The sequence below is a fragment of the Lithobates pipiens genome, unplaced genomic scaffold (assembly GCF_037356315.1).
Source record: "Lithobates pipiens isolate NorthernLeopardFrog02 unplaced genomic scaffold, aLitPip1_a1.2 Scaffold_8, whole genome shotgun sequence".
Lineage (NCBI taxonomy): Eukaryota > Metazoa > Chordata > Amphibia > Anura > Ranidae > Lithobates > Lithobates pipiens.
The window spans coordinates 179,718,152-179,744,684 of NW_027507903.1; the positions used below are offsets into that span (position 1 = coordinate 179,718,152).

Sequence of the window (26,533 nt, forward strand, 5' to 3'; positions counted from 1 at the left end):
GCGCTGCTATCAATCTATCCAATCAGGACACGAGACATAGAATGCATCAAGGTGAATGCATCAACCCCTTTAACACCAACAGCAGAGAACCCAGAATTTCCACTGGAATTTAAAAATCTATTATTATGACCTAAACATGATGGCGATCCCCTAATTGCATTTGATTGATCTTACCACACAAACAAAAAATTATTTCATATCCATCTTCTCTCCACTACACATGTCCAACATTCCCCTTAGAAAATATTTAAAAAAAAGTTAACTATACACCTACTAAATGCAGCAAAATCTATAATCCCATTACACTGGAAAGGGACCTCAAGGTCTTAATTCAAACAATCTGACATTGTCTGGGGGGGGTGTGCCAATAATCTGCAACCATTAACGGTAGCGGCGCAGCCCCATTGACTTTATTAGCCGACTTTGATAGATGGTGCCGTCTATCAACTCTGCATGTCATAGTAAAAGCATCACAGATATGTCACGTGAATGGCCTTCCCCAGCTGCTGTTAAACATTTAGGCGAGTCACAAAACTGAAGCTCACATGCCTATTTTTACTGCTCCCCTCCAGACAACTGCGTGAAAGAAGCTCTTAAATATAAATGGAAAATACAGGCCTGTAAAATGCAGCTGAAGATCTGTCAGGGTGCATACACAAAACACAACAGATACTGAAGCTGGTTGCCAATTGATCAAAATAAATGTAGCATTTACAAATAAGCAGTTTTACGCTGGCTGAATGACTGTTTTTTTTTTTTTTTTTTTGCACAAAAGCCTTTAGCAGTCACAAAATATTGCACTAATCTTAAACGTCATAAATTAAAAGAGGAGTCATACTGCCCAAACAAACACTACAGGAATTACCTGTCTCAAGAGTCTTGGGGACGTATGCTTGTTAAAAATTTTAACAGCCACATCTTTGCCTTTATATACAGCTCTATAAACAGATCCAAAACCTCCATCTCCTGTAACAAAAGACAGTTATATTTTATAAATGCGTCAAAAATCTGAACATAAATTAGAAGAGAAAAAAAAGGAGAAAAATAAGAACAATGCAGTCTGTCTTAAAGAAAAAAAAAACTAAGAAAAACAAAAAAGGACACTTACCCAGTAAAAACTCAGCAGATTGCTCAAATTTCAACTCCTCGCTGTTTAACATAATATTTCTGGGCAAATCAGCCAAAACAAGGTCAGGCGCAATCTGAGAAATAGGAATGGTAGACCTCGGATCTTCAGGATTTATTAGCAAGTCTCCTGTTATGCAAAATAAAACATTGCACTGCAATTAGATTTACAAAAAATTGCTTATATTAGTTTTACGATTTAAGTACTTTTTTTATTGTTTTTGAAAGCCCATGGAGTATGAAACATACTCAAAAACTTTATCCGATGCCAAAAAATATCCACACACAGAGTAAAACACAAAAAAGTGCAACGGGTACACAAGCCCTCTGAAATCAGAGGGCCTTGCCCTGAATCCCCCTGGGGCGTTAAGCTCCTGACAGGGACAAGGGTACCTAAAACATGGTCCATCTGTTTGAAACCAGACAGACCCCTTTCTCTGGAAGGTCTGCCGAAACAGACCCACCCAAGTATTAGGTAGGGCTCCCCCAAAGGGAGACCCCATGAGAGGGTGAACTAAGCCAGAAGGCCATGTCCACCCCCTCCCAAGACTTTCAGGGCAGAACCGAGGACCTGCAACCCTACTCATCACACATGCAAAAAAGTGTAAAAATACAAAAAGTGTAAAACAAAGGGAATAAAAAGCAAGTGGAGGAAAAGGAAGTAGAGAGTGAAAAGGTGGCCATTGTGCAATACAATGTACAGGCCGTTCCGGCCAGGAATAAAATATTCCTCCTCCGGTCCCAGCCAAAAGGCCCGGCCCAGGAGGCAGGTGCTAAAAAAGCATGTAATGGTGCAGTAAACGTGGTGCCTCAAATCAAAGTGACCCTTACTCGCAGCAATTTTTCAGCACCCCTGGACTGCCACTCCAGGGTCACATACACCATATGATTTCAGGACCAACCCTCACCATCATATAAAAATACCCCACGCAAACAAAAATAAAAACAAAATTAGCAGCTAGCACAACAAACAGATACATTTGTTCTCAAGTATAAAAAGTGCATATAGTGCAGTGCTAAAACGTACCAGATTTATATGATCAAATCATGCATAAATATGAGTGAAATATTGTGACATAAACCGAAAGAACAACATTAAAACAGATTAAGTTTGATACTGTAAAAATTGAAGGTACTTCTTAAATGTAAGTGCACTTATTTTAATAAATATTTTGCTATACTTACGGAATTACGCTATGTGGCCCTCTCTCTATTCCTCCTATTTTTTGAGTATCAATTGATATTAACCACCTGTTTGCGGAGAGGCAGTGTTCACAAGGTTCGGGACAAGATCCTGACAGGTCACAATCTAGCTGCCAGTGGACACCATAAAGCCTTATCGATGCATAGAAGATATGTTCTTTTTGGATCCTCATCAGTGGTGGTGTTGTCACATGGGTGGTCGCAAGAGTATGTCCTAACATTTGGTGGATTTGAAGATTTTCAAAGTTTTGATCACTATGGTGGACTCTTTTCACTAATGCTTATGGACTTTCACATTACTTTTTTTATTTAAAATTTTGTTTATGCACTTTACTTGACACATGCAAGTGTCGGTAAAACATTTTTTTCACATTTACTAAATGTGTGTGTTGTTCAAATATGTAAAAAAAAAAATGTATACGTTTTTCGGTTTATGTCACAATATTTCACTCATATTTATGCATGATTTGGTCATATAATTCTAGTGAGTTTTAGCGCTGCACTATATGCACTTTATTCAACCCTCACCATCACCAAGAGTTAAAATGAAAGAAAACCCCCAAATTTTGGGTTGCCACCAGAACAGTAATAGAGGGGAAAGCATCTATTGGTCCACTAGTTCTGGTGACAACCATGGTTTTCTCTCATTCTGGAAAGATTTTCCCTCACTTTCTGTTTTGGCAAGGGGACAGGAAGAGAAGGAAAATCTCCCTGATGGGATGCAGATGGAAAAAAACAAACTGACGGGTTATAAGCCTCCATTACTCCATCCAAAATTCACTACTGAGAGGAAGCTTTGCCTCTGGAACTGGAGAACTTGGGACTTTAGAAAAAATGGGGATGTGGGCCTTTGTTTGGAGCTCGAAGCTAGTTTCTTACAAAAATAATCGTCCTGGGACTCCCTAGTTTCTGATCTGTCACCTTCGTCTTCTTATAGTGACCTTCAGAACATAAGCATCCAAGGATGGTCTGAAAAAGCATTCATGCTCAAACAGCAGCCTCCCAATTTGCCTCTAGCAGAAGTTCCACTTATTAATATTTCAGTTATGGGATCGTTTTTATGTGGACAGACATGATGCCTACTCATGAAATCTGCCTCCAAGACATTCTCTGAGAAATTCAGGGCTCTGTTAACCACTTCAGCCCCGGAAGATTTAGCTGCTCAATGACCAGGCCATTTTTTGCAATATGCCACTGCGTCGTTTTAACTGACAATAGCGCGGTCGTGCGACGCTGTACCCAAACAAAATTTACGTCCTTTTTTCCCCACAAATAGAGCTTTTGCTTTGGTGGCATTTGATCATCTCAGAGTTTTTATTTTTTGCGCTATAAACAAAAAAAAGCTACAATTTAGAAAAACAAAAGACAATATTTTGTACTTTTTACAAAAATCAATATCCCCAATTTTTTTGAAAAAAAAAAAAAGCAAATTTATTCCTTAGTTTAGCTCGATATGCATTCTTCTACATATTTTTTTGTAATAAAAACCGTAATAAGTGTATATTGATTGGTTTGCGCAAAATTTATAGCATCTAAGAAATAGGGGAAAGATTTATGGCATTTTTAATATTTTTTTACTTGTAATGGTGGTGATCTGCGATTTTTATCGGGAGTATGACATTACGGTGGACAGATCGGACACTCTTGACAAATTTTTGGGACCACTGACAATTATACAGTGATCAGTGCTATAAAAATGCACTGATTACTGTGTAAATGTCACTGGCAGGGAAGGGGTTAACACTAGGGGGCGATCAAGGGGTTAACTGTGTTCCCTCATGTGTGTTCCAACTGTAGGGGGATGGGACTGAGTAGAGATGACAGATCGTAGTTCCTAGCTAGTAGGAACTCACAATCTGTCTCTCTTCACAGAACAGGAATTTGTGTGTTTACACACACACGTCCCTGTTCTGGCTCTCGTGCGCATGATGGCCGGCGGTCATCGGACCATCAGTCATGCACATCGGCACCCCAGCAGTGCAGTGGGCACTGCTTAAAGGAGCTGATGTACAGCTATGGCGGCTCGTGGGATCGTGCCGGCCTGCCGAAGCATAATGACGGCGGCTGGTCAGCAAGCAGTTAAAATCTTCCAGGAGCTGCAAAATGGAAGGATATTCCAGATTGTACTCCCCATAACAGAGCACCTGCTTTGCACAGACTTTAAGGGCTTGGAAAACTCAAACTTTAGCCACAGCAGGCTACAGAGCAGCTCCCACCAGACAGAGGGATGGGTTAGGGAGGCCTCTAACCTAATTTCCATGGTATCTTTGAAGACTGGGACCTAATCAACAGGAATCATCAGGGCCATTTAAATATGGATAGAAAAAAAGCTGGGTCAACAGCCAAAGAGCCCCATTTTTTTTTTTTTTTTGTAGAAGTCTATTTTCAGGGAGTACTGGTAAGCAAACCATTCTGGTTGTGAAAACACCCTCTTCAAGTGAGCCGAATTGGCATACATCACTTATTGTAAATGAGAGTGCGCTGAGAAGGACTGTTTGGCAGACGGCAGGATCCAAAAACACTGACCTCAGGAGAAGAAGATTCTAGTAATGGTAACTTAAGGTTAGAGCAAACCACATATGTCAGGAAGCCCACCAAGCACTTCTGTGTCTGAGAGAGCACTAGACCCCGAGATTCCCTGAGGTTGGTAAGGAGAGCACCAGGCATTCCAGACCAGTGAGAACACCTGAGAGAGGATCTTACAGTCCAAAAATGATTGCAGAAAAATCATCCCTAGACACAAAGGAAGTGGATGATTGAGTCCTGAAATAGTGGTGGATCCAGGAATTCAGAGCTAATCTGATATTTAGGGGAGACGTTTCAAAATACTCTGCCTATAGGCATAAGGCGCTACATAGAGCGCACGGAGTTAGTAAAAGCCAGGAAGCTGAGTAAATAGACAGGGAAACTTCATCTTACTTTATCCATGATGCTGGGCATACTAAAGGTCCATACTTGGCCTGTCATGGTGGGCATACCCCCAAAGGAATCTTTAGGGTCTGTGACCCATAGACATGAACCAAATGCCTGGACCTGTGGTTAACTACACTAGTTACAGTACATGGCAAGATGAGGGCCTGATGCAGAGTCCAGTGCCAAAGCAAAAATTACAGACCAGCCCCACTCAGCGAGATCTGGGTATGGTCCCCAAGGTATATACCCATGAGTACCTGACCTGGAAACTGCTAGATAGCCCAAGGAAGTAAGCAGTCAAATTTTTATACATTTTGTAAGAAATGTAAGAAAAGTAAGAAAGGTAAGAAATGTAATGGTTACAAAAGGAAAAAAAAATCCACAGTAGAACAGATCTATCACCTAAGGATGCTAGCAAAAAACATAACAGAGTGGGCAAGGTTGTTGTTTTTTTTCAGTGCCTGAAGATAGTTTCATATAACCAATGGTTTAAGAATGTATAATTAGAATATCATTTTTAATGCTTGAACAAAAATTTAAAAAAATAACCACTTGCCAACCTCCTCCTGTAGCTTTATTGCTACAGGGCAGCTTGGCTGCGCAGGATCATGTAAATATACATGATCTGCATTTTCCGGATAGCTGTTATTTGCTACAACACAAGCCAATCAGTGGGTCCCAGCCAATGATTTATTGTGAATGACAGAAGAGGACCCTTTGTTGGTAAACAACACAGGGCACTCTACAAACAGCAAAGATGTGCTGGCAAATTTCTTAGTAAAAACAAAACACAGTACACAAAGTAAACATTGTTAGGTACTAGAGCTGCACGATTCCGGCTAAAATGAGAATCACAATTTTTTTGCTTAGAATAAAAAGATCACGATTCTCGCGACGTAAAATCTTTAACGTTATACAAAAAAAAAAAAAAAAAAAAAAGCGGCTAACTTTACTGGTTAGTTTTTTTTTTTTTTTTAATAAATTAAAGTAATAAAAAAAAAAAAATGCATTTGAAAGACCACTGCGCAAATACATTGTGACATAAAATATTGCAACAAACACCATTTTATTCTCTAGGGTGTCATATAAAAAAAAAATTATATATATATATTCTGATATATGTTATATATATATATATATATATATATATATATATATACTGAGTAATTTTCTAGCTAAAAAAATTATTTTAACCAGTTCCCGACCAGTGCATGTACGTCGTCAGAATGGCACGGGCAGGCATATTGGCGTACAGGTACATCCAATCTTTAATGCCGCCCTGCCATCGCGCTCGCGTGACGGTTGGGACCCCGTGAGGTTGCGGTCGTCTCACGGGGCGGCTGAATGGAGAAATGCCGTTGTAAACAGCATTTCCCCATTCTGCCTAGCAACTAGTGATCTCTGCTCCATGTGATTGGAGCAGAGATCAGTGTTCACTAAATGAAAGCCCAGCCCCCCACAGTTAGTAACACACCCCTAGGAACACTTAACCCCTACACTGCCACCCACCCACTTTAAACGTCTCCATAACTTTATCCCTGACCTGTCTGGTGTGTTCCTTGACCTTTGTGATGCTGTTCGTTCACTAAGGTTCTCCAACAAACCTCTGAGGGCTTCACAGAACAGCTGTATTTATACGGAGATTCAATTACACACAGGTGGCCTACATTTACTAATTCTAAAGGCAATTGGTTCCACTATATTTTAATTAGAAGTATCAGAGTAAAGGGGTCTTAATACTAATGCACACCTCACTTTTCAGATATTTGTAAAAAAAAAATGAAAACCATTTATAATTTTCCTTCCACTTCACAATTATGTGCTACATTGTGTTGGTCTATCACATAAAATCCCAATAAAAAACACATTTACATTTTTGGTGGTAACATGACAAAATGTGGAAAATTTCAAGGGGTATGAAAACTTTTTCAAGGCACTGTATTTAACAGGTTTAAAATGCACCTCTGAAGGGCTGAAGAACTTTGGGAAAAAAATTAAAATAAAGAATTCTCCCATGCAGTGGGGCTGTGCCTGCACTGAATGGGTTAACTGTTTGTTTTTGTCTCTTGTGTCTGGTGTAAGAACTTTGCACATGTAGGTAAGGAAAGATTTTTCCACTGTTAGAGCTTGGCTGGTGATTCACAAAGACGAGGAAGTTCTTATTTGCCTGGATGGGAGCATGGGTAAGTTCAGGGAGAAAGACTGCTTTTTCCAGGCTGACAGAATGTTTTGTGGGAAAGTTCTTGAGTGGAAATGAGTAAAAAGTACTGTCTTGGAGGAAGCAAACATTAGACCCAGAACTCTCATAGAGAATCTAACTGTGGGATTTCTGTTGGATCTTAGTTGTTGAGACCTTAGAGAGAAATTTCTTTTTTGGAAGTAAAGACTATTGCTTGGGATGTATCCAGGATCAGACCCAAGATTTTTAGGTAAAGGCTTGGGTACAGATTTGTTGAAATTGATCACCCAGCTTTAGACCTGGAGCAGCTGAATTGTCTTTTGACAATTTGATACCTTTCAAGGCCTCTAGGCAAAAAAAAGGAGAAGGCGGCAATTTTTGTAATTGCTCTGAATTAGCACGTTCCTGAAAAAGGTCATATCGATTCTTCATTGTTCTAGCCCAGTTTGAAACACAAATAGCAGGGAGAACTGGTTGCAGCGCTGGGCCTGCCACGTTAAAAGAGAACTTTTATAAGCATCTCAAAGTTTTGATTAGCAGAATCTTTGAAATTACATATTCAATAGGTACAGTGGGATGTTTTAGAACAGACGGCAGGTTCTACCACAGGAATAGCCCATTTCTTTGCAAATTCTTTTTCCAATCAGTATTTTTCAGCAAAGATTTTAGGGGGGAGTGAAAATCCTTTCAGGACTGACCCAATAATTATATACTGCATATACTATCTGTTCATGAACAGAAACAGTTTTCCAAGTTTTTGTACATCTCTTTGTGCCCAAGGGAGCATGGCGAGATGGAAGAAAGTAAATTTACACAATGCTAAGGCTATTGTCGAAAGAAGCAATGAGCGTATCAATGTTAGCAAGCATGCTGCGTGATGCTTCAATTTAGTGGCTATGCGGGAGAGAATAATCTTCTTCAGCTGCCTCCAACATTCCCCAGTATCACCCTTGTTTTCTTCTGATTCTGGGGTGTCCAGGACCGGCATACCCAATCTGGTTGAGAAATTAAAGTAGGAGAAAAGGCGGGGCATTTATGAGCCCTGGACAGAGGTGGCTTTATTAAGGCCATAATCTGTCCAAGGAATTGTGACACAGATGCAGAAAATTCATGCCTGAACTAGATATGGATGCTGGTCTCTGCTACAGCTACAAGTGAAGGCATTCCCCTGTGGGTAATCACAGAGTAGAGTGTGGGAAATGGGGTATGCATGTTCAGTAGTAATACATGGTAACCCAGGTCTAAAAGTGCCCTGCAGCGAATGCACATGGCAAATGGTGGGAGGGAATACCTGAGTTCCCTTATAAGAGCTCTAGGCAGAAGTAGTGTTAAAGTGTGTGACCAGTGGTATGAGGTAACATCTGGTCATCCACCTAAGACTGAGCTCGGAGCTGTTGAATTTTAATGCAAAGTTTGAATACTGTGAAGCGAATACTTACTAAAAATAAGCCAGATTTTGTAGTAATAGATACAGGGTGAACCAGTCTTACCTGTTCATGACACTGGACTGCAAAGTCCAGGCTTCATCCATCATGGTGCGCATATCCCCCCAAAAAGGCCTTCAGGGACTGGGTTCCACTGTGATGGACCAAGGCCCCTGGACCTGTACAGGACCCTGTTGCTAACGCAACACATTGCACCTAGTGCCAAAGTGAGCGCCTGCAAATGAGTAACAGAACAGCAGGGCTGAAGGACAAGGCATACTACACACTCCCTGTGTATTTCAATAAATTTTTTAAGGCATTTGTATCATGCCCGGTGTTGACAAATTACCAGTTATCTTTAGGTTGATATAAATAAAAAGTTAATCAAATAAGGCAGTGTAAGGCTAGGGTTACACTTGTTCAATTTTCCAGTGGCTGCATTGCCCATGCACAGCAGCCCATTCATTTGAATGGACCGCTGTATCCACTGAAAATGCAGGGAAAAGGTCACTTTACCTTTTTGAGAAAACGCAACCGCAGGGAAACTGCGTAGTGCAGTGCAGTTCCTAGTGCAGGAAAACTGCTCTGCGGTTTCCAGTGCATGTGGGTGCCACTAGGATTAATGGTACACACATCTCCTGCGTGGCAGCCCATTTTTCTGTGCGGGTGATTGCGGCTGCAGGAACAGAAGCTGTCCTGCAGCAGCAACCATCCTAAAGAGTAATGCATATTTACAAACTGGAGCAACAAATAAGCAAACCATCAGATTATCTAAGGCCTAGCTGTATATTTCCTTACAAAATTACAGTTAGATTCTGGGTGCTAAAAATACCAATACGGCAAGTCTTACAATTATTTTTTATGGCTGGTAAGCAATCTCAAGCACTAGTTGCAAATACCATTGCTTGGCAGGCTGCAGAGAGGATCAAAGGTATCTGGGTGGGAGCAGTGGTATACAATCAGCAGGGAGTGCGAGATATGATGAGCTTCTGGATTATGTGAAATGGATTAATATTTTTGCCCTACTGTACATAGGTGGTTTGATGGCAGTTTTTTTCTAGGAAGACTTTGTGAGAAGGAAATGTAAGATACTACAATTGTGAACGTGCAATTTTTCTAAGATAGTTATTCAATGTTTTCAGTTGTTCAGTTGCGCTTTAGAATTAGTACATTCTCCATAATCTAAATGATAGTTCAAGCTGAAATCATTTCTAAAGAGAAAAATTTTGCAAAAAGAAATTATTTATTCTTTGAATCTAGCACCAGGCATGGTGATAAACAGGAGGTTATGGCACTGGCGATTGTAAAACAGGATCCACAGAGGTGAAGCGGGTATAATACATAAAACTTAAACGAGGGTATTTTATTATATACATTTGTTTATTATGTCATCATGCAAAAGAAAAAAGCATAGTGGGTAAGTGATTAGAATGCTTGTTCTGCAGCTTTGTATCTTTTGTTTGAATCCATCCTGGAATACAAATACATATTCTGTGTTTGCACAGCTTTACTTCCACTTTCCAAAAACATACTTTTAGGTTAATAGTCATCAAAACTTTAGAATGTGAACTGATCCGGGGAAGAAGGGTGTCACTGGATATATGTAAACCAGCACTCAGGGATGCTAGAATATTGGAAATAAAAAATGTCAGATAATTACATGTGAACTATTATTGCCTTTTTTTTTTTTTAAACAACGTCGGGTCTATAACCAATGTAAAGCTTTCACTGCTGTTTGTGTCCTTACTGGGGCCATTTTTACACATTGGAAACAGAAGCGAATAGAATTTCTGTAAAAAGATCTGAACAACATTAAAAGTATGTTTCTAAGCTGTATTTATGGCTGCCTATGTTGAGCAGATGCTCTTTGGTTTCAGTATGTTCACCAGACAGAAGATGGCTTCACTAGAAAATAAATAGTATCCCAAAATATTAATGGCTTACCTTCCTCAGCTTTTGCTTGAAGATCAGACAGTAGAATTTTTTTGTGCTCTTGGCCATCATCAAAGCTGTACAATGCCCATTTTTTCAGCAATGTTTCACATTCTCCAGAAATATCAGTTTCCAACAAACCTGGAAACCATTCCTCCATAAGAGAATCAATATGATCCACAACGTGTCCCAGTAAAATACAACCTAAAAATAAATTAGATACAGATTTAAATAACACACCAGCTTATAAAGAAAAGATTTCTTAAGACCACAGTGATTGGATTTACAGTAGGTGACCGCGGTATTGTGTCAATCTCGCCACTGTTATGGCGAGATTTGACACCTGCAAGCCTCGTCGCGGGAGCCAGTGCCGAGCTGACTCGCTCATCGGGAAAGGAAAAATTTATTTTTTTCCTTTCCCGATGAGCGACAAGCATTGCTGACAGGTGTTTGGTATGAAACATGAGGGGGGACTCCACGCCAAATTTTAAATAAAAAACCAGCATGGGTTCCCCTCCAAGAGCATACCAGGCCATTAAGTCTGGTATGGATTTTAAGGGGTACCCTCTATGCCTAAAAAATAGGATTTTTGTACTCACTGTAAAATCCATTTCTCTGAAGTTCACCGACTGACACAACTCCATTAGTCTTGACCGCAGGGTTATTACGCCACCTTCAGGAGAGGACTAGGTAGAACATGTAATTCATGGGAAAAAACAGAACTTTACAGTTCTGCCCAGGGGGCAGTCCCTCTGGTAATAACCCCTCAGCCTGCTTCCTGCAGCTCAGTACGTCAACAAGCAGTATAAAGTAAACCAATAGGAGGGGAGGGTGCTGTGTCAGTCAGCGAACTTCAGAGAAAAGAATTTTACGGTGAATACAAAAATCCTATTTTCTCTTTCGTTCACTGACTGACACAGCTCAATTAGTCCTGACCGTAGAGATGTCCCCAAGCAGTGTCATAACGAGGGGTGGGAACAGCATAAAAACGTCACCCACAACCAAAAGTGCTCCCTAACAGGGGAGTCACTATCTTAACTAGCCAAATCAGAACTTGCGGTCAACTAATGCAACAGTGCATTAATACTCAAAGTAACTGTATTTTTAAAACAGAGGAGAGTGCAGAATTGCAACATTACACGGCTGCCTGCAAAACTTTGCGGCCAAAGCAGGCATCAGACGATGCGCTTACATCCACTTTGTAGAGTTTGGTAAAAATGTGAACGGACGACCAAGTCGCCACCTTTCACACTTGCGCGACTGACGCTTGATGTCGGAAAGCCCAAGAGGTTCCAACTGCCCTGGTGGAATGGGCCGTGACAGGAAAGGGGGGCACCTGCCCCTTCAAGGCGTAGGCCTGTACCATAATCTGTCTGATCCACCTAGAAATGGTGGCCAACGAGACCGCTATACCTTTTTTTCAGACCAGCTACCGAAACGAACAGAGAGTCTGACTTCCGGAAGGGAGCCGTGGCAGACAAATACACCCTTAGAGCCCGGACCACGTCCAGGGAATTTAGGGCCATCTCCTTAGGATGTGTTGGTTTAGGACACAGAGATGGTAACACAATGTCTTCATTGATGTGAAACGCCAAAACCACCTTCGGCAGAAAGGAAGGTTGCAGACGCAATACCACCTTATCCTTATAAATAACCAGATAGGGCGACTTGCAAGACAAGGCCGCCAGTTCCGAAACCCTCCTGGCTGATGTAATGTCCACTAAGAAGACCACATTCTGAGAAAGAGTCAACAAGGGGATTTCCCTGATGCTCTCAAATGGTGGTTTTTGAAGCATCGATAGCACCAGGTTCATATCCCATGGGGGTAAAGGTGGAAGCACCGGAGGAACTACATGCCGGACCCCTGGCTAGAGAGTGAGACGCCAGGGGTCATTGGAAAAAAAACAGCCAAGGCTGATATTTGTCCCTTAATGGTGCTTAAAGCCAATTTCTGGTCTACTCACTGTAGAAACAGCAGGATCCTGGAAACGGAATAGGTGCGCGGACGCCAACCTTTCTCCTCACACATGGAGATGTAGGCCTTCCAGGTACGATTGGGGGGGGAGATAGGAACAGGGAGAGAAGAGAGGGACCCCTTAATCGACCTCCCAGGGAATGCCCAGCTGCTCAATCCTGCCGAGGCAGGACAAGCTAGAGATATCCCATCACAGACCCACTCCACGAGCAGTATGGGGTGGCTGCTGGCCATGGCACACTGCGACAAGGACATTGGTAGTCTGGTCATATGCGTTTCCCCCGGAGCGTGGCACTCACCGGCCGCCCCTGGAGCTTGAGGGGCATGTCGTGGCCGACCCAACGCGTAGCTAGGGTCTGCACACGCTCGATGGCCAGGCTGGGGAGACAAGGATCTAGAATATCCAGCCAGCTGTTGATAGCAGATCACAGAATCTTAAACTCTTCGGCAAAAAAATCCCAGGACCGATGGTCCTGCAGGGAGCCAAGGTCCATCTCCTTCACAAGGCAAAAAAAAACTGAGCTGCAGGAAGCAGGCTGAGGGGTTATTACCAGAGGGTCTGCCCCCTGGGCGGAACTGTAAAGTTCTGGTTTTTCACATGTATTACATGTTCTGCCTTGTCCTCTCCTAAAGGTGGCGTAATAACCCTACGGTCAAGACTAATGGAGCTGTGTCAGTCAGTGAATGAAAAAGAGAACAGCTTGGGGGCCCCCCAAAATCCATACCAAAACCTTTGCCGAGCAGGCAGCCCGGTCGGTCAGGAAGGGGGGTGGGGACGAGTGAGCCATCATGCCCCGGGACTGTGACGTCATAAGGGAAGAGGGTCATCGGGTGACATCACCCGGTTTCCATGCCCCATGCCTACATAAGTCTTGCGCACCTCGCACACAGCATTACAGCGGGAGAGAGTGTTGTGTCTACATTGGAAGAAGAGAAGAGGGATCCAGATGACGGAGAAGACCGGGCCACCACTAGCAAAAGAGTGGCAAGAGAGCAGAAGATAGCGGAGGAGCCCGGCAGAAGAACCAGAAAGCGGAAGAATAACCGGAGACCTGGAGAAGAGGCCGGAGAGCAGAAGAACCGGACATGGGAGAAGAGGCCGGAGAGAGCAGAGAAATCGGAAGAGGCCCCCGAAGTTGGAAGACTCCCAGAGCTACCTAATAAATTACTTTAAAAACCTGTCTAGCGTGTTTTTTTATTGACACCCCCCCCCCAGGTGAATGGGTAAGAATGTACTCATTCACATAGGGTGGGGGGCTGGGATTCGGGGGCCCCCCTCATTAAAGGGGGCTCCCGGGTTTCAATAGGCCCTCCGCCCACAGACCCCGACAACCAATGGCCAGGGTTGTCGGGAAGAGGCCCTTGTCCTCATCAAAATGGGGACAAGGTGTTTTGGAGTTGGGGGGCCGCAGGGCGCCCTTTTTCCCCAAAGCACCCACCCCCCCCCATGTTGAGGGCATGTGGCCTGGTACGGTTCAGGAGAGGGGGACCCCTTGCTCGTCCCCACCCCCCTTCCTGACCAGCCAGGCTGCGTGCTTGGATAAGGTTCTGGTATGGATTTTGGGGGGGACCCCCACGCCATTTTATCGGCGTAGGGGGTTTCCCCTTAAAATCCATACCAGACCTAGGGGCCTGGTATGCTCTTGGAGGGGAATTCCCTCTCGTGCTCGCTGCGATAGGAAAATGTGTTTTTCCTATTCCAACCAGCGCAAGATGTACAGTACCCTGTCGCCGAGAATGAAAGATGGGATCGCGCTGGAAACACATTCTCGCGGACAGGTACTGTAAGTGACTGAGTTGTCCATGTGGCTACAAATGCTGGGTTGTGTTTCATTTGAATTGAGGAAGCCACTTAAAGTCTTCAACATACCAGAATAAGTCCAGTTAAATGTTACTATTCCTAGTTATACCATGACCTGTATAATTGAAAATCTTCACAAAGATAACTCATTAGATGTGCTCAATGAAAATATACAATACTTTCTCTTAAATAAGAGATACTAAACAGGGACGTGTTATTTGTCATAATTCATTCACATAAAAACAAAATACAGTGGCATTTGATTTATCTATAAACTCTCTAAGTACTATTTCTGCAGCACTCTTGTGTGGTCACATGATCTTTCAGGTTCTTTGGCATTTTCAGGGAAAGATCCCTGAGAGGGGCTTCTATTACTCTGCTGATGTATGCCATCTACTGTGTGAGTGTGTCTGACCAGCCTTGATTGGTGCTGTGCCCGTCACATAACAAATAAATAAAAACGTTTCAGAAGAGCAATTTGAATTAGAATATAAATTTCAAATAACTGTTTTTACCGGCACCCAATAAATCTTTATTGAACCTCAAATATGATTTTTTGTGCAATAACATGGTGTAGGGGGAATAAAAGATGATTGACACTAACTTTCAGACCACATCTGCATTCAAGGCTCTTTCTTTTTTACTTTACAGGTATGTAAAGTACCTGAGATAAATTACATGACATATATTTAATACTGATTTGTATTAAAACTATGTTTTTTTGTGCATTTCTTAGTGAATGCAATTAATCAGCATACTATAGCCCGCCCCCACGGTGTTTAGCAATGAGAGCATGGAGGAGGAGGGAGGGAGGGAGGAAGAGAGGAAAGTGTAATTTACCCACTGTGTATATGACCGCATATGTGACTCTATAGTCACATGGGCTGCAGAGATGAGAAAAAGGAGGAATTGAAGCACTTAGAAGGGAACTGAAATTGCAGCATTCTCCGTAGAGGACACCAGCTGGTCTACATAATTTCAGGCTGTAATGGGGACAAAGACAAGATGGGAGGGGCAGCTGAATGCAGCTATAACCAGGTATAGTTCATACTCACAGAGCCACTAAAGCATTTGTTTTGTGTAGAATGAACAATCTGATATAGCATGTAATGAGAATGTTCCATAGTCTAGGTCCAAAGACACTTTAAATCCAGATATATCTATTTAAATATCTTCATTCCATCAATATGCTGGTACATATCAGGTATTTAATAGATCCTTGATTTACCTTTCCTGCCAGATGGAACAGTGATTTTTAGAAAACTGTTTGGACTGCGGTTTAGACTTGCAGACTCAACTAAGCAGTAGGCTTCTGGGGACCAATTCAGATAGATACCCTGTCTCCAATACATTCTGTTGGGACGCTGTGCTCGTTCTGTAGTAATACAAGTCAAAATACAAAAGTTTGTTTGTTAATATGCCACTGTTGAGTACTACTTTTATGAAAAGCATTAATATTTTTTGCATATGCAATACTAGAGAATCACAGTTCACAATCACAGTTAATGTAAACTTTATCTGCTGCAAGACGAAGTTAATTTGAAACAAGAGGTTCAGTAGTACTCTGACCAACATTGGCTGCCCACCTCAATGTAGGATGTTCATGAGTGAAGTAGTATAATAGTTTGAATCTATCTGTATGCTAACCATTTACAATTTTATTCATGTTAAATATAATTTTTACTTGTTTCCTCCATTTATAAACCTGGTACAGGCAATATCTCCATTTGCATTTACAGTGTTTTTACTTGGGTCCCATTCACATCTCAGTAAAAAAATAGAAGTTAAGAGTATAGTTACATTGTTAGTTTGGTTGAAAAAAAGTCCAACCAATACTAGGGCAAAAAAATTATACAATCCTATACCCTCAGTTGATGCAGAGGAAGACAATAAACCCCAATAAAGCATCATTCAATTTGCTTCAGCAGGGGAAAAAGTTCCTTTCTGAGCCCCCCCAGAAGCAAATCAGATATTCCACGGATCAACTTTACCTATACAGGTTAGTATCCAGTTAAATTATTTGCATCAATGAAAGAATCAAGGCCTTTCTTAAAACAATCTACTGAGGTGGCCAGAACCACCTCTTGAGGGAGTCTATTGCAACTGTGGGCACCTGGCTGCGTTGTGATTGGCCGTGCAGTCATCTGGGACCTGTCACGTGTCCCAGATGACTGACAGGAGGGAGGAGGCAGAGCTGAGCCCTTCCTGCGCTGAGGGGAAGTGATGTCATCAGCCCAGGCACTGAAGGAGGCAGACTATGAAGGACCCCCTAGCAACAGGCATTTAGAGGTGAGTTTAAAAAATAATAATTCCAAATGTGTTTTTTTTTAGGAATTAAAAAAAAAAAATTGTGTGTGTGGAACACCACTTTAAAGTGAATAACTTAACAAGCAGCTCACTATATGGACACTTAAGTATTTATACAGTGCCTTGAAAAAGTATTCATATCTCTTGAAATTTTACACATTTTGTCATGGTACAACCAAAAACGTAAATGTATTTTATTGGGAATTTATGTGCTAGACCAACACAAATCTGCACATAATTGTATAGTGGAAGGAAAATGATAAATGGTTGTCAATTTTTTTTTTTTTACAAATAAATATCTGAAAAGTATGCCATGCAGTTGTATTGAGCCCACTAATCTGATACCCCCAACTAAAATCTAGAGAAACCAAATGCCTTCAGAAGTCAACCTAATAAGTAAATAGAGTCCAGCTGTGTGTAATTTAAATCCAAGTATAAATACAGCTGTTAGAGAATCTTAGTGAACAAACAGCATCATGAAGGCCAAGGGACACACCAGACAGGTCAGGGATAAAGTTGTGGAGAAGTTTAAAGCAGGAATAGGTTATAAAAAAAATCTCAGGCTTTGAACATCTCACGGAGTACTGTTCAAGCCATCATCCAAAAACAGAAAGAGTATAGCACAACTGCAAACCTACCAAGACATGGCTGTCCACCTAAACTGACAAGCTGGGCAAGGAGAGCATTAGAGAAGAAGCCAAGAGGCCCATGGTAATTCTGGAGGAGCTGCAGAGATCCACAACTCAGATGGGAGAATCTGTCCACAGGACAACTATTAGTCGTGCACTCCACAAATCTGGTCTTTATGAAAGAGTGGCAAGAAGAAAGTCATTGTTAAAAGAAAGCCATAAGGGGGCGCATGCGCGGCGCTGAGCGAGATGGCAGCCTAGTGTGAGAGCTCCGCACGGACCGGGATTTCATCAGCGCCCTGGGGGCTATACATCACCTTTTTTGCCTCAATTTTGCTACCCCCCAGGTCCCCTCAGCACGGTGCATGTCTGCCCGAAAGAAGAAAGCCCGTAAATCGAGCCAACATACTCTAACCCATTACCTCCTCCGGACAAGGGACAGCGGCGTGATGTCTCAAGATGGCGCGGGCCAGGGCGGCCTCTCTGTCTCTCCGTCTTCCGCGCCTCGGGCCTCCCCGGACCCCTTCCCTCCGCTGATCGGAGCCGGTGAGTCTAACTCCCTCTCTAAAGCTTATTTGGACGCCAGCCTTGAGGCCATGTACGATAAAATGGCGGCTAAATTTCAGTCGGAACTGCACAAGACATCCCACGTGCTATCGCAGGAGATTGCCGCTTTGGGCTCCAGAACTGAGAAACTTGAAAGTAAGCACGACGAACTAGCTTTAGCCCACAATGAATTGAGCAGGGAGCATGATAATCTGGCCTCTGCTTTCACTACTATTCAAATGCAACTCGAGGACTTAGACAATAGGAATAGACGTAATAACCTTCGTCTGAGAGGTATCCTGGAAACAGAAGTGGACCTAATTCCGACGGTTATCCGCCTGTTTAAATCTCTTCTGCCCGAACACGAAGCCGTCGCTTTTAAATGCGATCGTATCCACCGAGCCCTTCGTCCGAAGCCTCCGGCCGACAAACCACCAAGGGATATCATCCTATGCCTCAAAGATTTCCTAGTAAAGGAGGAGATTCTACGGGCGGCTAGGAATCAACCGCGCATTCTTCTGGATGACGTCCAAATTCAAATCTTCCCAGATGTCTCTCCCGCCACCCTGGAAAGACGTCGTTCGTTGAGGGAGGTCACATCTGCCCTACAATCCGCGCGGATTCGGTATAGGTGGGGCTTCCCGTTCAGGCTGATCGTTCCACATAATGGCAGCACTTACTCTGTGTCTACGCCTCAGGAAGGACAAGATCTACTAGTTAAACTGGGTCTTCTGGAAGCCATGGAGGTTCGTAGACCCCCGCTGACTCCTAGACCGGCCCCCATCTGGCAAACACCACCGTCACGGAGGGGTGGGAGGCGGATTCGTTATGGAGCTGGAGAGCTGGGCGGAAGAAGCCCTCGTTGAGACCCGCTTCTTTTCTACACTCCCTCTTGTCTACACCATTTTGCTGGCAACGGCTGCGGACATGCCTCCCTATTTTTCCTTGTTCTCCGGCGGCAGGTTGCTATTGTCGTTTGGTGCAGTGACATGCTTCTCCCCCCCAGCAGTTTTCTTTCACATTTTTGTTTTCTCTATTTCATTTTGCAGACACACGCTGGGACTGAGACCTTGGTGTCTCGTGGTTACCTTTGGGTTTTTTGTTTTTCAGGTTGTGAGTCTCACCTAGGGACTTGGGCCCCGATGCTCAACTTTTTGATGGTCATCGGTCCCCCTGCCAACCTGACCCCCTGGTTAAACGTTCTTGGACCTGGACTCTATGTGCTCTGGATTTGGTTTATGCTCCGGGGTACTGGTCTCCTGGGAAAGCTTTTCCCCCCCGATCTTTCTGCCTTCTCTATATCTTCTTTTTCCCCTCTTTTTTCTCTCCTCTTCCTCTTCTACTCCGTTTGGCTTAGCACTTTTTCTACATTCTCTTTTCACACCGTGTTATATGTATGGCTGCATTTTTTGTGCTTGATATGGCTTTAATATATGATTATGTATTTGGTAGCGGGCTGATGGCTGTGCCCTTATTTGACCTCCCTCAGATTGGTCCCCTCCACTCTATTTTCCCCGACTATTTGTGGATGGTTGGTGCTTCCCATGTGCTCGTCCCCCACATTTTTGGTCATGGCAATTACATGTATGTCACATAATGTTAAGGGGTTTAATTCCCCCATCAAGAGACGCAAGGCGTTTGACTTCTACAAGGGAGTAAATGTTAAAGTCCTCCTCCTTCAGGAAACCCATTTCTCTCATAACTCCCACCCTAAATTTTTTCATAGGGACTTCCCGCAGGCGTTCTACTCTTTGCACCACTCTAAGTCTAGGGGCGCAGCCATCTTCTTGCATTCCTCCTTTCCTATGGAGGTGAAACGTATCTATAAGGATGCTGATAGTAGATATGTCATTATCAAAGGTTTGATACACAACAGAGAACTGACTATCGCAAGTGTTTATGCCCCCAATGATGCCCCAGCTGCCTTTTTTAAATCCTTTTTTTTGAAACTAGCCTCTTTTCACTCATCACACCTGATTGTTGGAGGGGATCTTAATCTGGTCGCTAATCCAAATTTGGACCGCTCCTCTCATACCCCCCTCACTAGGGCCTTCCCCAAGTCACTTACCCACGGTTTATTAGAATATCAACTTGTTGATACCTGGCGTGCGCATAATGTGGGGGTTCGGGAGTTTACATTCTACTCCCACCCACACAATAGCTCAGCCAGGTTGGATTATATTTTTGCCTCCCCTGTCATTCTAGCCAACTCTACTCAGAGCCGTATCTACCCCTGTGCCTGGTCGGATCACCATGCCACTGCCTTCACCACGACTTTCATTAGGTTGTCCCCCACATCACACTCTTGGCGACTTAATGAGTCCCTTTTGACGGAAGCTGACATAGTTTCAACAGTGGAGGAAGCGATTGAGGATTATTTTTTACTTAATGACTTACCAGAAATGTCCCCATCCACTGTTTGGGTAGCGCATAAGACAGTTTTGAGGGGTAAACTGATTGCGATTTCGGCTGCCCGCAATAAACTATTAAACGGTAGAATTCTAACCTTGACTAAAGAGCTAGACCACCTGTATAAGAACTCCTCCATCTTACACTTAGATTCTACTAGACAAGAGATTGACCGTAAACGTTTAGAATTGGACTCTCTCTTGACTAACAACACTGAAAAAGCTCTTAGATTTGCGAAAGCGAACCATATCCTGTCAGAGAGTGCGGCTTCCTCCAGATTCGCACGTAAGTTGCAACATTCCCAAAGACCTACACATGTTTACAAACTGACGTCTAGGGAAGGCCATCTCACGTCACACCCAAAGGAAGTTTTAGCGATCTTTGAAAAATTTTACGCCACTCTATTGGCCCATGACCCAACTGTTAAGACTTCGGAGATCGACACATGGCTGGATGAGGTGCCATTACCGACCCTATCTGAGTCACAATTGTCGAGTCTGAACTCTTCTATCACTACGGAGGAGGTTTTAAATGTAATCAAATCTCTAAAAAGAGGTTCTGCCCCAGGCCCGGATGGTTTTGCATCCGTCTACTATAAGAAATTTGCCTCGGTTCTGGCCCCCAGACTCGCCTACTTTTTTAACTGGGTAATGAAGGGTGGTAGCTTCCCGGAGGAAATGTTACTTGCCACAATGTCCATGATCCCCAAACCAAACAAAAATCATACACTCCCCCAAAATTATAGACCAATTTCAGTAATGAATAATAAATTTAAAAATATTTAGTAGGATCCTTGCAGATAGATTGGCCCTTCAAATCCCCCCGCCTTATCTCCCCTTTCCAATCTGGTTTTATCCCCCACAGATTAATCACAGATAATATTAGATTAGCCACTAACATAATTCAGGATGCTAATATACGCTCTCGTAGCCTTCTGCTTCTCAGTTTGGATATCCAGAAGGCATTCGATAGTGTCTCTTGGTCTTACCTTACTAGGGTGTTGCAGCGGTTAGGCTTCCGGGGCGGGTTTTTGCACTCTTTCCACTCCTTGTACAAAGACCCCAAAACTAGGATAAAGATTCCGGGCTGCTGCTCAGCCTTCTTTGATGTGGGAAGGGGGTCTAGGCAGGGGTGCCCACTATCCCCCCTTTTGTTCGCCCTGGCTCTCGAGCCCCTAGCTATAGCCATTTTGAACAACCCAGATATCTCAGGATATTCAAAAGGACCCTTAACTAGCAAATTCTGTATGTATGCAGACGACGTCCTGATGTTTCTGACTAACCCATTAGTTTCCCTTCCCAATCTGTTTGAGTCCTTGTCGAGATTTGCTACTATCTCAGGATTATCCATCAATATATCTAAATCTGAAGCCCTTAATATAGATATTCCCCCGCAGGAACTCTCTCACCTCAAACAGACATTTCCCTTTCGTTGGCCCTCCTCCCACCTCTCTTACTTAGGCATAGCCCTCTCTAGTGAATATAAACTCCTCTTCTCCTCTAATTATCCTCAGTTGTTTACTAAAATTAGGTCCACCTTGAAATCTTGGTCTAACTTACACATCTCCTTCCTAGGGCGCATAACGGCTATTAAGATGGTTATACTCCCCCGTTTATTATATGCTTTTCGATCCCTCCCAATTAGGATCTCAAAATCTTATATAGACAGTCTTCAATCATGTCTTAATAGATTTATTTGGCAGGATAGACCCCCCAGATTTGTGAGAGCGGTCCTGTACCGTTCTGCCTCCAGGGGTGGCCTAGGTGTCCCACAAATTTGGCTTTATTACTTGGCGAGCAGATTCTCCCAGCAGGCCCAATGGTCAATTAGGAACTCTAGGGTACCGTGGGTTCAATTTGAGCAGGAATCCATACGTCCTTTGGTTCTATCGAATGTCATGTGGTCCCCATATATACCGCATTGCCCTTACATCCATAAAAAATTTTGTGTTTTGGATGCCATGCGCCTCTGGCATATGTATGGCAGTAAATACGGCTTAGTACCCCAGACTCCGGTTGGGGTCTCTTTCTTAGGTGACCCCAGATTCATATCGACTCATAATTCTAGTGACGCGTTCCGTATCTGGATTGAACTTGGCCTGGTCACTTTGAAGGATTTCCTGGTGGACTCCCGGTTTGCCTCATTTCAGGAATTACAATCCCATCATCCCATCCCGAATTCAGAATTCTTCCACTATCTGCAGATTCGCCATTTTTTCTCACAACATTACCCTGGCCCTTACTCCCGTCCCCAAGGGTTTTCCTTCGAGGATATTTGCCTCACGGCTCCTAGACAGAGGGGCCTTATCTCTGACCTCTACGTGTCCATGTCCTCGATGATTGAGACCGTAGGGTTGCCATACCGTGCCAAATGGGAAAGTGAACTTGAATTGGATCAGGACGCCTTGGACTGGGACCGAGCCTGGAGGAACATGCGCCAATGCTCTAAATCTCTCTCCCTTAGAGAAACGGCTATTAAGTTACTTACCAGATGGTATTATACGCCTCAACGGTTACACCGCATGTTTCCCCAGGTCTCCCCCACCTGTTTTAGGGGCTGCCCCTGTCTGGGTTCATTTAAACACATTTTTTGGGATTGCGCCCGTATTCAGCCGTTCTGGGGTTTGCTTTTTGATATGATCAATAAGGTAGCTGGTTATACTATAGACATGGATGTATCTCATGCCTTATTATTTGTTGCTCCACCGGACACTCCTAAACCTTTAAGATGTTTGATTCATTCGATCTGCCTAGCCATGTTATGGTCTATAGCACTTAATTGGAAATCTCCCTCTTTGTCATTTTCCCAGATCCTCTCCCGTATAGATCTCATGATGCATGTTGAAAAAATTCACCACACTTTGTATGACTCTATCCCTTTATATGACACTAAATGGAAACCCTGGTCTACCTTTAGACTTCTCTATTAACTGTGCTGGTCTCTCCTTCTCTTTGCTCTGCTATCCTGTCACCTTCTCTTCTTTCCTTCATATTCCTTTCTTTTGTCTTTCCTGATTTCTCACCAATATTCTTTTCCTTTCGATCCATGTGGTATTATTTATCTGAAAAGTTGCCTCTCAGGTTATTCACTTTGTTTTCGTAGTGTCCTTTTTTTTGCTTACTCTGCCATGTTCACTCATTGTTGAACTTATACGATGTGCACTATATAACTCGCATCTTTTGTTTTGTATAACTATATATGCTTCACCACAGTGTATCCTATATTCTGATTGTTATTTTCTAATAAACACTTTTGAAAACAAAAAAAAAAAAGAAAGCCATAAGAAGTCTTGTTTGCAGTTTTTCAAGAATCCATGTGGGGGACACAGCAAACATGTGGAAGAAGGTGCTCTGGTCAGATAAGACCAAAATTGAACTTTTTGGCCTAAAAGCAAAATGCTATGTGTGGCAGAAAACAAACACTGCACATCACCCTGAACACACCATCCCCACCATGAAACGTGGTGGCAGCATTATGTTGTGAGATGCTTTTCTTCAGCAGGGACAGGGTCAAATACAGGGCAATCTTAGAAGAAAACCTGTTAGAGTCTGCAAAAGACTTGAGACTGGGGCCGAGATTCATCTTCCAGCAGGACAACAACCCTAAACATAGAGCCAGAGCTACAGTGGAATGGTTTAGATAAAAGCATATTCATGTGTTAGAATGGCCCAGTCAAAGTCCAGACCTAAATCCAATTGAGAATCTGTGGCAAGACTTGGAAATAGCTGTTCAGGTGCTCTCTATCCAGTCTGACAGAGCTTGAGCTATTTTTCAAAGAATGAGCAAAAATGTCACTCTAGATGTGCAAAGCTGGTAGAGACATACCCAAAAGACTTGCAGCTGTAATTGCAGCAAAAGGTGGTTCTACAAAGTATTGGCTCAGGGGGGCTGAATATAAATGCACGCCACACATTTCAGATATTTGTAAAAAAACAATTGAAAACCATTTATCTTTTTCCTTCCACTTCACGCAAATCTCCTCTTCTCAAGAGAGAATACATTCAGTTCAGCTAATAGTTCCTCATAGCTGAGCTCCTCCATGCCTATTAGTTTGGTTGCTCTGCACTTTCTCCAGTTCCCAAATATCCTTTTTATGAACTGGTGCCCAAAACTGAACTACTTATTTCAGATAAGGTCTTATTAATGATTTGTACAGGGGCAAAATTATATCTCTCTCTCTCTCTCTGCCGTCCATGCCTTTAATATGTAAAAATGCACACGAAATCCATGAAAAGATCTGTGCTATTATAATCAATAGCACTCAAGGTGTGTGAAGAGTATGAAGAAATAGGAATATGGCCACTGACTATAATAGCACAGGATGCATCACACATTTTCGGTTCAGTTAAGGACTTCTGATTTTTTATTTTTTTTCCTGATCTGCATACACCTTTTTGCTCAGTGACTTTAAAAGTACTCAAGCCAAAAGATACACACGATAATCTAGTAATTAGCATTTTTAGAAGGAAATCAGCAAGGGCTGCCCCCTTTTTTTTCACTATAGTTTTCCTTTAAAGGATAAGCGCACTTTAAGACAAGGTGTTATTATCCGTTTTGCCCCTTTGCCCTGACTTAAACCAATGCCTCCCCCCTTACAGACACGTACTTACCTTGATCTGACAACCACAACCTCTGGTATTTGTCTACATTTAGCGCCGCAAGTCTCCCTCTCCTGGTTGTGACTGCATGTTTCAACCTCACAGACATCTATGGGGCCGCCTCACTTTGTATTTCAACTTGGGACACAGCCTGATAGAATTTTATAGGGCTGTAATTGCACGGACTAGGCCAGTAGAGTGAGACCTATGGAGCTGCATGTAGGCAAACACTGGAGGCTGTGGCCATCAGATGGAGATAAGAATTCAACTATGAAGGGGGAGGATGGTTGGATAAAGTCAAGGAAAAATAATTACACTTTATCTTATAGTGCACTTATCCTTTAATTAAATCACAATTTAGTAGAGGAAAAATCTATGTCCAATGTTTTAATGGGGTAAATGCCTATGGTTATACGCTAAATGTCCATGACCAAACAGCCATGACCACAATAAGTAATGTTTGGGATACAAATAGAAACAACTAACCTCTGCCACACAACATGTACGAGGACACTTCAAGAAGTCTGGTAATGAGCCTAGACCAAAAACCCATAGGAAAGTATGACATCTCATACAGTCGTATGATGATTTCTGAATTTTCACAATGAGGCAGTTCTATTACAGGCCGGTGATCTGATAAACTATAAAAGAAACATAGAAACAACACATGTATGTTATCACATTTGCAATATAATTTATCTTTTAAGAGATTCATCTAAAGACATATCTAAACACAAAAACAAAAAATATTATATATTACAGTTTACCAGTGCTGAGGTGCCTTCATTAGGAAGCCTTGTATTTTTCAATGTAAACATGGCTTCTTGTAACTGGGCAAGGTGCAGAGGGAGGTGGATACTGTTACAATCTCCACTCTAGCCAATAAGAGGAAGCCTACTACTTATTGATACAAATTCAAGGCTTCCTCCGAATGGTTGAGAAGCAGTCAGACTGACTATTTTGTACCGGCAGCAGACAGAATGTCTCCATAAACGCTGATGGAACAAAAGTGACGGAAAACCTGGATTTAGGATTTAACTAGTCTTCTAATCCCTTTCATGGATATATGGAATAGGATATTAAAGACGGTTTCCATACTGTTTCTCACTGCTTTGATATTTACAAATAACTTGGAAGATAAAGTCAGACCACTCTGTTATTAACAGCTCTGAAAGAGTATTGTAATTTTGAGGCCTTAGTCCTTACCCTTTCAGTAATGATTTCAGAACTAAATGTACCGTATTTATCGGGGTATAACACGCACCTAAAGTTTAGGAGGGCATTTTAAGGAAAAAAGTTTTAGGAGGGAAGTTTAAGGAAAAAAAAAATTACATTTAAATGCCAGTCAATGCAGCCTTATCAGTGTGCATCTGCAGCCTTGTCCATCATTGCAGAATGACCAGTGTCATTTGCAGCTTGCCCCACGCTGTTTGCAGCTTTGCAGTGTCATTTTCAGCTTTGCAGTGTTATTTGCAGCTTGGCCATGTTTAAA

General features: G+C 42.6%; 1 protein-coding gene across 3 annotated transcripts in view; it reads right to left on the bottom strand.

Moving 5' to 3' along the window:
* LRRK2 (leucine rich repeat kinase 2) overlaps positions 1 to 26,533 on the bottom strand; it is a 474,491-nt gene that overhangs the window by 112,678 nt on the left and 335,280 nt on the right. For all 3 annotated transcript variants that reach the window (XM_077468371.1, XM_077468370.1, XM_077468372.1), the window contains 5 exons: positions 25,528 to 25,682; positions 15,781 to 15,927; positions 10,789 to 10,980; positions 1,109 to 1,255; positions 866 to 966 (listed from right to left, as the gene is read on the bottom strand). In XM_077468371.1, coding sequence (XP_077324497.1) covers positions 866 to 966; positions 1,109 to 1,255; positions 10,789 to 10,980; positions 15,781 to 15,927; positions 25,528 to 25,682 — 742 coding nt within the window. The remainder of the gene's footprint in view (positions 1 to 865; positions 967 to 1,108; positions 1,256 to 10,788; positions 10,981 to 15,780; positions 15,928 to 25,527; positions 25,683 to 26,533) is intronic.